Source organism: Poromitra crassiceps, assembly GCF_964638095.1.
Source record: "Poromitra crassiceps genome assembly, chromosome: 18".
Lineage (NCBI taxonomy): Eukaryota > Metazoa > Chordata > Actinopteri > Beryciformes > Melamphaidae > Poromitra > Poromitra crassiceps.
In genome coordinates, this window is record NC_139636.1 from 28,158,454 (window position 1) to 28,173,453 (window position 15,000).

Genomic DNA, 15,000 nt, shown 5'->3' on the forward strand with positions numbered 1-15,000 from the left:
GGTCAGAGTTCAGTGACCCCAAGGCTAGGAGGTCGACCATGACCACAAGTGTTCAATCCTCAACCACACCTCCCTTCGTGGCTCTTTAACCAGCTGTTCTAGGACCTGGAACACGCTCTCTCATGCAATGTTTCCCCCGCAGGTCTATGAAGAAACGTGGATGTGTAGCTTTGTTTTTGATCCATTCTGAGAGAAAACTCACCCTGATCGGCCTTGAATTATGCCTAAGACAAGACCCCTGAAGACCAGCGGGACAACAACCTATGTTGAATACAGTACTACAAAAGAGCCTACTGATTCATAAGAGGTCTAAAGTCATGTTATAGCAGGTGTGTGCACTTAATGACAGGCAAGACAACAGTAATCTGACAGATTTTAATATTTGAGTTTGGCATGACGTTCTTTCCATTGAAGACAACAGCACATGTGAGAGCAACGTAACTTACAGTATCATATTCATCAAATATTTTTAAAATTTCCTACACTGCCTGAGCCTGATGAAGACAAAGCAAAGTCAGTTCGTAATGTGTTATGAGCTGATAGGACTGTTATATTTAAGCAATATAGCATGAGAGCCAGTGTGTTGTGGCAAATATATCCCGCTGATCAGCTGTTATCCCACGAGGCCGCAGGCCGAGTGGGATAACTGCTGAGCAGCGGGATATATGCCACAACACACGCAGCTCGAGTGCTATATTGCTTTTATAAAACGGTTTCCAAGTATGATAATATAATAATAATAATAATACTACAAGTCCGACTGGCATGGCATTCTGATAGAGTCAGTTGAAACACTACTGTAAGGCGGGACCTCTAGCAAGAAGATAGACGTGCGGGTGATTTGATTGGATCGTTCTGGAGACTGAAGTTGACATTGGCCAATCCTGGCGCTTGCTGAGAAGCTGAGAGCTTTCTGCAAAGCCCGACATGCAGCTCGAGCGCAGGGCTGCATTCTCAGCGCTTGCTGAGAAGCTGAGAGCTTTCTGCAAAGCCTGACACCAACTAACGTTACGTCTTATTTAGAAATGCGGGGTTAACAGCCTTTTTTTTGCAAAGAAGACATTAGCCCGCGTCTATTCTTGTACAAAACATAATTTTCTGCGAAGTATTAGTAAAGTTATAAGCGAAGATCGATTCACAAGGATCTGACAGCTGTCTCCGCCATTTTGTTTTTTCTACATTGTCACCAAAGCCTTTTAGTAAGAGAGTTGCGTCTCATAACCCATGGCCATGGGTTATGAGAGTGGGTTACGGTATTTATACAATGGCTGTGAACCAATCAGATTGCTTGATTTGAGAGAGCCGTTTTATAATTGTTGTTATGCTGTTGTTATGCTGCCCCGCTGTAGTGGCATGATGCTACTGACATTATAAGCTGCTGCTCAGCTCTGTTTATGATTATTATTGGCCTTTTGGCAGAAGCCATGCTAATGCACATCATTAAATGGTCAATGTAGGCGTGTGTCTTATGTTATTCTGCATTGACTCAGCGAAGGGGTGTGTCTTATGTTATTCTGGATTGACTCAGTGAAGGGGTGTGTCTTATGTTATTCTGGAGTGACTCAGTGAAGGGGTGTGTCTTATGTTATTCTGGAGTGACTCAGTGAAGGGGTGTGTCTTATGTTATTCTGGATTGACTCAGTGAAGGGGTGTGTCTTATGTTATTCTGGAGTGACTCAGTGAAGGGGTGTGTCTTATGTTATTCTGGATTGACTCAGTGAAGGGGTGTGTCTTATGTTATTCTGGATTGACTCAGTGAAGGGGTGTGTCTTATGTTATTCTGGATTGACTCAGTGAAGGGGTGTGTCTTATGTTAGTCTGGATTGACTCAGTGAAGGGGTGTGTCTTATGTTATTCTGCATTGACTCAGTGAAGGGGTGTGTCTTATGTTAGTCTGGATTGACTCAGTGAAGGGGTGAGTCTTATGTTATTCTGCATTGACTCAGTGAAGGGGTGTGTCTTATGTTATTCTGGAGTGACTCAGTGAAGGGGTGTGTCTTATGTTATTCTGGATTGACTCAGCGTAGGCGTGTGTATACAGAGCTGTTGGGAGTGGGGTATGATGATGAGTACAGCGGTGCAGTATATAAAGAGTTGCAATACCTAGGTCAGTCAGCCACACAGCAATCGCTCCATAGACCTCTTCCAACACCAGAACCACCAGCATGTTGAGGATGATGCCTGTTGTCATGATGGTCATTCTCACACTGGCCTTGGCCTCAGGATCGGGGTTCATGGACCATACGGTCAACATGCAGATGCGATACATTGCCACTCCAAACACTGCCGAGAAGGTCGCACCAATCTGATGACATTCAAACACACAGACACGTAAAACGTTAGATAACAGCCAATGAAAATTCTAGCTTGTGACAATTTTACTGTATGTAGTCCACGCGTGAATCTCTAGAGTGGAGACTCTGAAGAGGATGTGCAATGGTTACCAGAGAGCTGATGATGTCATAGACATTGTGACATCATCAGTGATGTCACAATTGCACGAGTGTAACCAAAAACGTGACCAAAAACATGACCAAAATCGCAGAACCCACTTACTCTTGTCCAATCAAATTGCTTGGCCGGAACTAACTTGTATAATAGTAAATAAATATAGGGGATACATTGGTAGAGGAAATGATGTAGGGAAAAGTGGTGACTAAGTGTGGATACTGACTTACTGTCGACTGCCTGATACGCTCATAAAAAATGACAATAATCATGGAGCATGGTGTAGTGTGACAGCATTATAAAAAGTAAGAGGTGGATCAATAGTGAGAATATGGCGGAGTATCAATGCAGTACCAGTAGTAGTATGGTAGACACGTTGATGAGGTAACCTGACAGGTGATCCTCAATGTCCAGGGACTCTGGCTCTCCCTGTCAGAAAACAAACAAACATATTACTCCGGTGTGTACACACACACACACACACACACACACACACACACACACACACACACACACACACACACACACAATGGCCTCTATCTTGGTTTTGATTGACGTAATGCCCAGCCTTGCCTGGCCACGCCTGTGAATAATTCTGGTAGTTAAGACCGCCCAAATCCCGTTTGCGCAGGCATTTTGGGGCGCAGATGATTTTTGGCAGAATTGGCCTGCCTCTAATTTGCGCTTGCGACAGGTGCCGTGAACGTTTCCGCATGCCCGCCGAGAATTGCATCCCCAACATATTTCGGGGCTGTTTTAACTTAGAAATCAGGGAGGTCACGTCTACCAGACAATTATATCACTTTGAAACAGTTGCATTTCTGTATAAATCATTACAAGTAGCTCCCGTGAGGTGTGGATGTTTTTTTTTGCTGCTCGGCGGGGGGGGGGGGGGGGGGGGGCAAAACTCGGCAGAACACCTGGCGGACGGCGCAAGGCAGAATGCAATCTTCCGTGCCTTAAGGCATGCGCAAACAGTGCGCAAAGCGGGAAGATAGAGGCCTATATGCTTTGTATGTGCAGTTACATTAATGTGCTGTCAATCTAATAAATGTTGCGCACATGTTCTGTGCACACACATGTTTTCAGTATGGCAGGGACATGTGTGCAATCTGAGAGGCAGAAATCCCCTCATCTCCTTCTTCTCCCTCCCCCCTCTCCATCAATAATCTGGGCTAATCTCAGGCAGGTAAGCAGCTTTGGACTCAACCACCCACAGGAGGAGAAAGGGGTTTCCCTTTTACGCACAGACACAAACACATACATACACACGTTGCGTTAATCTTGAATAACTTGAATGTAGACTAAGGACTCAGACAGACTGCGATCTAATAGATGGCTTTGTTTGGTTGGCTACAGTTTCGAGGTAACCTGGCTGTGAAGTGGTGGTGAGATCCCTGTGAACAGTCTGTATGAAGTGATCCTAAATCACTTCAATGTAACAGGCCTGCCTCTCCCCTGCCTTTTCCCCATCTCCTCCCTGTCACACAGAGAGAGGTGTTACCTGGGAGCCCAGCATCCTCTCTGTTTCTCCATCCACACCATTCCCAGTCTTAGCCGACTGCAACAGGGTTCAAGCAGGGAGGGGGAGAGAAAAGCAGGGAGGGGGAGAGATGGGAAGCAGGGAGGGGGAGAGATGGGAAGCAGGGAGGGGGAGAGATGGGAAGCAGGGAGGGGGAGAGATGGGAAGCAGGGAGGGGGAGAGATGGGAAGCAGGGAGGGGGAGAGATGGGAAGCAGGGAGGGGGAGAGATGGGAAGCAGGGAGGGGGAGAGATGGGAAGCAGGGAGGGGGAGAGATGGGAAGCAGGGAGGGGGAGAGATGGGAAGCAGGGAGGGGGAGAGATGGGAAGGGGAGAGAGAAAATCAAGAAACTTATCAGTTTAATTGCACCTGTCCCAATTTCATTCCTGTTACGGGACAACCGTGTTTGTGTTTTTTATCATGTTTTTTTTACATTTTTATCACATTTTTTCTTCCCAATTGTACTTGGCTAATTCCCCCTGATGTCCCGGGGAGAGTTGGAGTAGTCTCTCACACACACACACACACACACACACACACACACACACACACACACACACACACACACATCACACTATTCCCCCCAGTCCCCCCGAACAGGCACCTCGACCGACCAGAGGAGGCACTAGTGCTGCGGCCAGGGCTTATGCTCCACCGGCTTCCCACCCACAGACACGGCCAATTGTGTCTGTGGGAATGTCTGACCAAGCCGGAGGTACTGCTGCCAGGAATTAAACACGGGTCTCAGGGGTGGTAGGCGAGTGCTTTTACCTCTACACTACCCAGACGCCCAACTAAACGTTATTTTGACCTGCTCAAGTGATCGCCTCCTCAATGTGACACATACACATACAGTACTATATACACCAGGGGTGGGCAACTGTTTTTCATGGGGGGCCACATGAGAAACCCAGATTGTTGCCGGGGGCCGAACAAATATTGTCACGCCGTAACCCATGGATGGGCAACTTTGATGATAGAGAGGGCCACAAAAAAATGTCCTCGCTACCAAATTTTGCTGAGGGCTGAACGGCGCCGCGCGAAACATTTTGGGCATTTGAAGCCAGGTTTAGAGGAATAACTAATTTTAAATTAACAGTTGTGATGTCATTATTCAGTCTTAACCACCAATATTTGATCCTTTTCTCACGCACTCCGAAGTCACCACCTGCTCTCCCTGCAGGGCTTGAAATTAACTTTTTTCACCACCTGCCAATATGGCTGCTAGATTTTAAAGTTACCAGCCAATTCGAATTTCCACTAGCCGAAATGTTTTTCTTGAAATAAACCAGAATATGAGTGGGTTATTTTAAGCTTAAGTATCAGTAAGTGGCCCGGGATTCTCAAAGCCTGTGTTGAGGGTCACACAAGAACAAAAATGCACTCTTGAAGCTAAATAAATCCAAAACCAACAAGTTAATTATTTAAATTTCTACTTCAATGTAGAACAGTCATTTCTTACACATGAGATTACTTTTAGCCTTTTAGTCAAAAATATTATTGAAATATATTCCATATTCCAGACTGAAATGCTATAACAGAAGAGTATTGGCCAGAATGACATGAACATTTGGACACTTATTCAGCGGGTATCTTGCATGTTGCATTCAGGTGCACTGTAAAAAAAAAAAAAAAAAAAAAAAAATTTTTTTTTTTTGTGTGCAATTCCATCGCGGGCCACACAGGGGGCGCCCGCGGGCCGCATACGGCCCGCGGGCCGTATGTTGCCCATGTATGATATACACACACATACATTACTATATACACACACACACACACACACACACACACACACACACATACACAGTATTATATACACAAACATACAGTACTATATACATACACAGACATACAGTATTATACACACACATACAGTACTATATGCATACAAATCACACTCAGATCGACTACCTTGTTTTTAGTCTTTGCTCTCATCTTTGCTTTCTTCTCCTGTAGGACAGCTTCATATTCAGGCCTTAGTTCCTCCTGTAACACAAATATTAAAAATACACTGGTAAACAACATGACTCTACATCAAGTCAAGCACCATTATATCCAACAAGGCAAAAACATGCATCACATTTTTCATTTGAGTTATTTCACTGTAAGTTTCAGTTTTAGTTATCACTTACAACCAGGACATAGATGACAATTATATTAATTATTTATATGAAATTCATACAGTATAACAATGTAATTACATTCACATTTATCGACATTCAACATTCTTAATTGCAACTGCATGATATTAAGTTTCAGGTCTTCCTACATGAAGTGTCCTCATAGCTGTATGGGGGTAGTGCAGTCAGTGCATGTGGTTATGTAAGTTTTAGCGTCACAATGATGTTGCACAAAGTCTTTGAATGAGCTCGACTGTTCATTTTATTCTTCTGTAATGAAGACAATCCAGTGTTATTTTGGACCATCAATATTCACATATTTATGCATGGTGGGACAGATGACTTAGATTACTTTAGTGAAGTATATGCCTGGTAATTTGCAATGCACGAAACAACTTAAGGGTACAACTGCTAATTCACTTCTGATTCATTTTCACACATATTCAGTTTAGAAATTCTCCCACCTGGACTCGCTCCTTTAGGCAGCAGACAGACAAACAAAGTACAAAAAATAACATTAGCGTCACATTTTAACAGGTGTGTGCGTGTGTGTGTGTGTGTGTGTGTTGGGGGGGGGGGGGGGGGGGGGGGGGAGAGAGAGAGAGAGAGAGAGAGAGAGGGGGAGAGAGAGTATGTTCCCTGCTGCTACACCTTATCCATGCTATAATCCATATCCATGCTTTAAGAACAGCCCAATCCCATTACAGTCATGCCATGGGAAAAGAGTGTTGTTGTTGTTGTTGTTGTTGTTGTTGTTGTTGTTGTTGTTGTTGTGTGTATGCATGTGTGTGTGTATGGATAGGAGTGTTGGTTTGAGTGTCGCTTTAATCTAGGAAGTGACACAGCAGCAGCACCATGAGCTCAGTCCTCATGCCTGACCCGGGATATGAGGTCAACACACTCACTCTGACTGCTTCAAAACACAACAGGGGTGAGAGAGAAAGACAGAGACAGATATTTTGAAAGAGAAAGCTGTAAAGGTGTATGTATGTTTGTTTGTATGTATATATGCATATATACCTCCTCATCCTCCAAGCTTGTCACGTCCCAGGTATGTTTCAGACACATCTGCCGCCTCTTCCAGTGCTCAAGGAAACAGGCAGCTGCACGCACACACACACACACACACACACACACACACACACACACACACACACACACACACACACACACACACACACACACACACACAAATGAGTACACTGTTGGCTAAAAAGCAAATATGTCAAACAGAAGTGTACATGCCTTAAATACTGTTTAACTAATGCTTTCAAGGGCTACTCAATTCTCTCCAGGACTTGTCTTGCTGTAGTTATTGATTGATTGATTGATTGATTGATTGATTGATTCATTTTATGGATGACTGTGCTACCTTAATGTGTCATGGTTTTATGTGAAACCCTTCTTTATGCTGCTATCTTGGCAAGGGCTCACTTAAAAAAGACATGCCAATCTTAACATGACTACTATCAAATAAAAGGATACAATGAAATCATTTGTAAATTGCCCCTCATTCCTCTGTTAGTTTCCAATTAATGCATGCATGAAGGTGGATTAGAGTGTGTATTTTACCCCATAGGGACATGAACATAGCAAAGAGGACAGTGGCTCCGTTGTCAAACAGGTATGACGCTCGTGCCAATGAGCACACGGAGCTCAGACGCCAGTAGTCACACACTCTGTCACACAGCGGACACATGGTGATGTTCAGATTGTCATCGCATGTCTCCTGACTGAAAGACACATACACAAAAACAACACCCACATATGTACAGTATATAAACAAACAGAATATGTGTGGTGATAATAATATTAATAATAATAATAATAATAATAATAATGTGTACAAAATAATGTCACATACTGTATGTACCGGTAATTGGTGCACTTTTATAAGCATGCAAAGAAATGTAAGAGTTTGTATGTGTCTACCTGGGCACGTTGGTGTCAACAGTAAAGATGCCGTACAGGAAGACAATGATCCCCAGTACAGAGGGCGGAATGAGGAGCTGAGTGTAAACACCCAGCCAGGCAAAATACAAGCCAATCTGCTCCCCAAAGTATTTCCTGTCAATGCAAAGTTGATGCATCAAATAGCAAATACATAAAAAAAAAAAAAAAAAAAAAAATGTTTTGCACTGACTGCTCTGTACCTGATCAGGTCCACTGGCTGGTATTTATGCATGCATGCATAGTTGGCCCATTCTTCATGGAGGAGCTGAAGGACACACAAGACAAGCCATCATTCCAATAGAACTGGCCCAATGCAAAATGTGAACGCTGTGACATCACATGAGCGATGTCTTGTCCTTCTTCTTAGAGTCTTTGCACTGCAAGGCTGGGGCCAATTTAGATGTAATGTAACTTATCAAGTTGAAACGGTCTATAATAGTAACAAGAACCATCTCAAATGTCTATTTTTCTAAGTGGTTCTATAAGTGACATATGTGTTCATCGATCCAACCATCCGTTTTAGAGATTTGAGCAGTTCACCGAGATTTGAGCAGGGGACAGAGAGGTGAGCATGAGATTTAGCCTAGGCCCCTCCCCTAGATTTAGCCTAGGCCCCTACCCCGCCTCTACAAAGAAACACAGTGGACACAGAAAGCACCGTGGCTTGGTGAAACACGGACGCATGCATGCACACATGCAGACACACGCATGCATGCACACACAGACACACGCATGCACACACACAGACACACGCATGCATGCACACACACAGACACACGCATGCATGCACACACACACAGACACACGCATGCACACACGCAGACACACGCATGCACACACGCAGACACGCATGTACACACAGTGCCAGAGACAGGGGAGAGGGTTTGACCTGCGCAAACCTGCACCGCTTACTTCAACACCTGGGTGTGATTTTTTTATTTTATTTTATTTATCCTAACCTTGTCATGTGAAAGAGTCAAACGTTCACTTGCCAAAACTGGCTATCATGATGCACCATGAATAGCATCTTCATTAACTCCAGAGTATATTTATTTCAGTATAGGCATGGCATGACCAAAACCTGGAAACAACTACTTTGTCAATCACATTCATCCCACGTAGATCTCACCTGTCTGTCATTTCGCTGATCTCTCCGTCCTCTCCTTGTGAATGACCCCTGAAAAACAGCATTATCAGCTCTTCATATGAGCTCAATTGACTTATTTCACATTTTATATTCTCACAATCATCAGATTGTAGTCAAATGTCAAAACAAGACTTTTGGTTTTAATTCTCCCTTTCTCGCTATCAAATGTTACTGTATGTGTCTTCCATATACTGTATATCCATACCCTTCCATACTGTAATCAGTGCTATTGCAAATTAATGATTGGATGTGCCAGAATTTTCTCCAACTTAATAAAGACAAAACAGAGATAATTGTCTTCGGCAAAAAAGAAGATAGGCTCAAAGTTACTGCTCACCTCGAATCCCTATCTTTGAAGCCAAAGGACCAGGTAAAAAATCTTGGCATTATTATTGACTCTGATCTAAATTTCAACTCCCACATCAAGCTTATAAGAAAATCTGCCTTCTATCATCTAAAAAATATAGCAAGGATTAGAGGCTACGGCCCCTATCGTTGCATCGGCGCAGTTTCTAGGCCGAGCGGCAGGCGCAGATCAAAGCAGTGGGCGTGGAAAGGCGCACTTGATATCGTCGTGCTGGCGCTAGATGCAGCCCAAAGCATTACAACCACGCCTTTTAGGCGTAAAATTATGCACCGTCATGCTCATTGGATAAGTGCAATAAACGAATCGCACGCTTGCCTTTTTAGCTCCAATTCCAGTGATCCCGCAAAACCAGACGAAAGCCAAACGCTCTGCCCCCCCCCCCCCTCCCTTCATCCAGCCTGTCTGTCTGCATTATAGGCTATTATTCCATATTATTATGCTTCTCAAACCAATCTAACTGCAGTTTCAATACTGCAAGCATGTAAATACGCTACACTATAGCAAGATCAAAGTGAAAATAATGTTCTATGCATCAGCTAGAAAAATATAGCCTATTAGATTGGTGAAAGTTTGTGCAGAAAGATATCATTTTCTCTCGCCTGCTGCAGGAAGGATGATGCACATAAATATACCCTACATTATGTCAAGTCATTGCATAAATGTGTTTTTATTGTAAAACTAAATGTGAAATAGGGCCAAGTTATTGGACGGACATCACAGTATAGCAGATGCCATTAGAAGCGCGTTCCGAAGCGCGTTCCGCTGTTACTTCTCTAAATCACGTTAACTCGACAAGGGGTATATATATGCCCAGGAGGACATATATGTTTCACATAGGGTGGTGTTTTCATTTCGAGGTTTTATTTGGTCCAATATTGAAATGTTGACAATGGCAGGCTGTGTTACCATTACACATTAATTTAGAACTACCTTTTATATCTATTTTGGCTCATTTGGTGGCTATTTAGTAGCGAAATGAAGAAACACAATGCATGCTGGGAACTCAGAGAGAGAGAGAGAGAAGGGTGACAGAGAAGAAGCAGTGAAGGCAAAGAATAGGCCTGCTTTTGAAAAGCGCAAAGCGCTAAATGTAGGCCAGCTCCCAAGATATGACTAGGCTGGTATTTAGCGCCGACACGCCCACTTTGGGACTGCGCCACGCCCATTCGGCCTAAAGCGCATTTGGCAGCCTAAAGCCTATTGCTATCTTGCCGAAACAGGCGCAAGGCACGTTTTTTTGCGGTTAAGGCCCGTAATAGCGCCGATGGCCTGTGGGAGAATAGAGCCCTACATGTCCAAACAAGATCTTGAAAAACTAATTCATGCTTTCATTTCTAGCAGGCTAGACTACTGCAACAGTCTTTTCAATGGTCTTCCCAAAAAAGCTATTAAACAACTACAGCTCATTCAGAATGCGGCTGCTAGAGTTCTAACAAGAACCAAGAAAGCTGAACACATTACACCAGTTCTCAAATCCCTGCATTGGCTGCCAGTAAATCTTAGAATAGACTTTAAAATTCTGCTAATAATTTACAAATCTCTCAACGGGTCAGGCCCACACTACATCTCTGAAATGCTTCTACACTATGAACCATCCAGATCCCTGAGATCTTCAGGCACTGGTCTACTAATTGTCCCGAGGACCAAATCAAAACATGGTGAAGCCGCGTTCTCCCACTATGCCTCTCATAACTGGAACAAACTCCCTGAACACATTAGATCTGCCCCTACTCTGCCTATTTTTAAATCCAAGCTAAAGACCTTTATGTTTACTCTTGCTTTTAACTGCTACTAAACTACTGCCTCTCTCGGCCTGTAATTTAAAAAAAAAGATTCCTGTACATTTCCAACAAATGGACTGTACATGTAATAATAATACTGAAGAGTGCCTTGTAACTTATTTAAAACAGAAATAATGTTTCATGTTTGTTAATTTGAGTATATATTTTAACTAAAACTGTCGGCTGTGTTTTTTATGTGTGTTTTTTTATATGTGCATTGCTTTGCTGCTTGTTTTTTCGATTATTTTTTTGTAAAGCACCTTGAATTGCCTTGTGTATGAAAGGTGCTATATAAATAAAATTTGACTTGACTTGACTTTAATAAAGATATGCAAAATTAGTAGGGATAGTTTTTTTTTTTAGGAAATGTGCTTCCCTACTGTCTGCCCATTGCTGTTATACTCACATCATGCAGAGGGAAGGCAGAGTCATAGACACCCCGAGCCAATAGCGACGTGATGCCTTTAGGGGGCGTGACACCATGTTATAGAGTATAGATAGTATGAAATCTGACTGATAGCACGCACATGACCAGCATGAAAAACAAACTAAAACCAAAGTAGAAGTTCGAGCTCACCAGTGGTCTGGCAGGTTTGTGTGCAGGGTGTACGTGAAATAATCTCAGCCACCTAGACACAAAAATAGCACAACACAAACAGTATTAGCTTTCAAATATGAAGACAGAGGAGTTTAACACATTTACAAAGTATTCCTCACAGCATGCAATTTGAGATTTTTACAATTCTGCACTCACTATTCTGCTGCGTGTTGCATTGTCAAATAGGGTTTCTGTTGACTTGATGTCATACCTGCAGAAAATGATAAAGAGCAGTTACAGTACAGAGAGAGTAGGGGTAAAACTGCTCAATGCATTTTTGTACAACAAAAAAACCCACCTCTGCCAACTCTATGTGCGCTTTTTTGTGTTTACTGTAGTAAAACATGCATTAGACCTATCTAAGGAAGTTACCATTATTTTGCTATTTGCTACAAGCAAATGTTTTACACTAATATGGCTGCTTCAACTAAATGAAGTTATTATACCATTATAACTAAAGTTCGGGAACAAGACCACGCCTCAATCAATCATTCAATCAATCACTCGCTCCACCCTGATTCAATCACTCGCTCCACCCTGATTCAATCACTCGCTCCGCCCTGATTCAATCACTCGCTCCGCCCTGATTCAATCACTCGCTCCACCCTGATTCAATCACTCGCTCCACCCTGATTCAATCACTCGCTCCACCCTGATTCAATCACTCGCTCCGCCCTGATTCAATCACTCGCTCCACCCTGATTCAATCACTCGCTCCACCCTGATTCAATCACTCGCTCCACCCTGATTCAATCACTCGCTCCGCCCTGATTCAATCACTCGCTCCACCCTGATTCAATCACTCGCTCCACCCTGATTCAATCACTCGCTCCACCCTGATTCAATCACTCGCTCCACCCTGATTCAATCACTCGCTCCGCCCTGATTCAATCACTCGCTCCGCCCTGATTCAATCACTCGCTCCACCCTGATTCAATCACTCACTCCGCCCTACTATGAACCTTTCTCGCTCTCGTCTCAGTTCAACTCATCCCTCCAACCAAACCCTTTAATCTTCCATCTCAGCAAAGGAACCACAGGGGATAAGATGGAGCCATGAAGACCATCGCCGAGGCAGTGCCCCCATCCAGAGTCTCATTCCCTGGTTCCTTGAGACACCTACTCATACATCCTTTCAAGTCATCCCTTCATTTCAACCCATTCATCCCTTCCCCTCGACCCCTTCATACTGTCCCCTCGACCCCTTCATCCTGTCCCCTCGACTCCTTCATCCTGTCCCCTCGACCCCTTCTTCCTGTCCCCTCGACTCCTTCATCCTGTCCCCTCGACCCCTTCATCCTGTCCCCTCGACCACTTCATCCTGTCCCCTCGACTCCTTCATCCTGTCCCCTCGACCCCTTCATCCTGTCCCGTCGACCCCTTCATCCTGTCCCCTCGACCCCTTCATCCTGTCCCCTCGACCCCTTCATCCTGTCCCCTCGACCCCTTCATCCTGTCCCCTCGACCCCTTCTTCCTGTCCCCTCGACCCCTTCATCCTGTCCCCTCGACCCCTTCATCCTGTCCCCTCGACTCCTTCTTCCTGTCCCCTCGACCCCTTCATCCTGTCCCCTCGACCCCTTCATCCTGTCCCCTCGACCCCTTCATCCTGTCCCCTCGACTCCTTCTTCCTGTCCCCTCGACCCCTTCATCCTGTCCCCTCGACCCCTTCATCGTGTCCCCTCGACCCCTTCATCCCTTCCGCTCGACCCTCACTCAAGCTTGCAGAGTTCTAATTTTCAGCAGACAGACAAAGACAGTAAATCAATCAAATAATTTCACTTCACTTGAGATCTTCAACAGTTTATGATGAGGAAGATAAAAGCACATTAGGTATTAGGCTTGAGTTATCAAAATCACTAACCATGATTCAATTGAAAGTCATGTGCATCCCAAACCAAGTGGGTCCGTTTTCTAATATTTACCATTCCACTACAGGTGCATGCTTGTGTGTGTGTGTGTGTATGTGTGTGTGTGTGTGTGTGTGTGTGTGTGTGTGTGTGTGTGTGTGTGTGTGTGTGTGTGTGTGTGTGTGTGTGTGTGTGTGTGTGTGTGTGTGTGTGTGTGTGTGTGTGTGTGCATGTGTGTTTGTGTGAGAGAGAGGGTATAAATACTCACCGGTGGAGCTTGTCTCTGATAAAAGGGTGTTTGAGGGTTTTGAATGGGATGTGTGTCTTGGAGTCTCTCTGGATGTCAAAACTGTCAACGTCTGGTTGAAACGGCTTGGCAATTGTGGTCGCCATCCAATCCCACATGCCGGCAATGCCCGTCCGTTCCCGCAATTCAAACCTCTGCTCAATTAAAGCATACAATGCATGCACTTTGGTCAAATATACTCAATCATACCAATATTTACCATACTACACATTTTACATCATGTTATCAAGTTTATACAAAGACAGGATTGTCTGTGTAATACCTTTTTTTTTTTACATCAAAAGTCCCACTAGTACATGTTTTTTTGTTACCCAGGAAAGCAGCAGGAGGTAGCAGCAGCACCATCGCCTTTTAAACTTTTAGATCGCACTCTCAACCCACGTTTCTCCACGGCTGCGGGCTCTCTCTTCCCCCTCCCTTCTCCCTTCTTCTCTCACACAGCTGCCCAGGCGAGTGTCAGGCCAGCCAAAACAAAATGGAAACTTCCGGGTAGAAATGTCAAACTAATGTCATTTAAACAAGTAATTAGCCTCACTGATGCACATTGGAGGAGAAAAAGGTGTTTCAACAAACGAAGCAGCAAACATTGTATCAAAATACTCATTTTGATGTTAAGAATACATAATAGTGAAACTGTGGCTGTAAAGCTTTACTCAAAATTAAAATTAATGAACGTTACGAGGGTTTTATTTTGAAAGAGCTAAAGCGGATGACCTACTTACATTCGGGCTGACTTGACGCAGTCTATGCGCCTGCCACTCGTGCATGCAGCATGAGAGAGATGCTTTTTTCTGTCGGCATATTCCATCAATGTAATTAACTGTTAAGAAAGTCAAATTTCAGCCTGTGGGAATCACGAATCTCACTGACTCACGCTGGAAAAGGGCTGAAAAATCACGCGTTGGACCA

General features: G+C 44.0%; 1 protein-coding gene across 1 annotated transcript in view; it reads right to left on the reverse strand.

The window, feature by feature from the left end:
* LOC310793057 (anoctamin-1-like) overlaps positions 1-15,000 on the reverse strand; it is a gene marked incomplete at its 3' end in the record, with an annotated part of 27,459 nt that overhangs the window by 8,506 nt on the left and 3,953 nt on the right. Inside the window, exons 4-16 of the mRNA XM_083654804.1 lie at positions 14,053-14,225; positions 12,093-12,147; positions 11,916-11,967; positions 11,745-11,800; positions 9,173-9,220; positions 8,244-8,308; positions 8,023-8,157; positions 7,663-7,823; positions 7,111-7,193; positions 5,882-5,956; positions 3,953-4,009; positions 2,803-2,877; positions 2,104-2,305 (exon numbers count right to left, since the gene is read on the reverse strand). Of these exons, the coding sequence (XP_083510930.1) occupies positions 2,104-2,305; positions 2,803-2,877; positions 3,953-4,009; positions 5,882-5,956; positions 7,111-7,193; positions 7,663-7,823; positions 8,023-8,157; positions 8,244-8,308; positions 9,173-9,220; positions 11,745-11,800; positions 11,916-11,967; positions 12,093-12,147; positions 14,053-14,225 (1,237 nt within the window). The remainder of the gene's footprint in view (positions 1-2,103; positions 2,306-2,802; positions 2,878-3,952; positions 4,010-5,881; positions 5,957-7,110; positions 7,194-7,662; positions 7,824-8,022; positions 8,158-8,243; positions 8,309-9,172; positions 9,221-11,744; positions 11,801-11,915; positions 11,968-12,092; positions 12,148-14,052; positions 14,226-15,000) is intronic.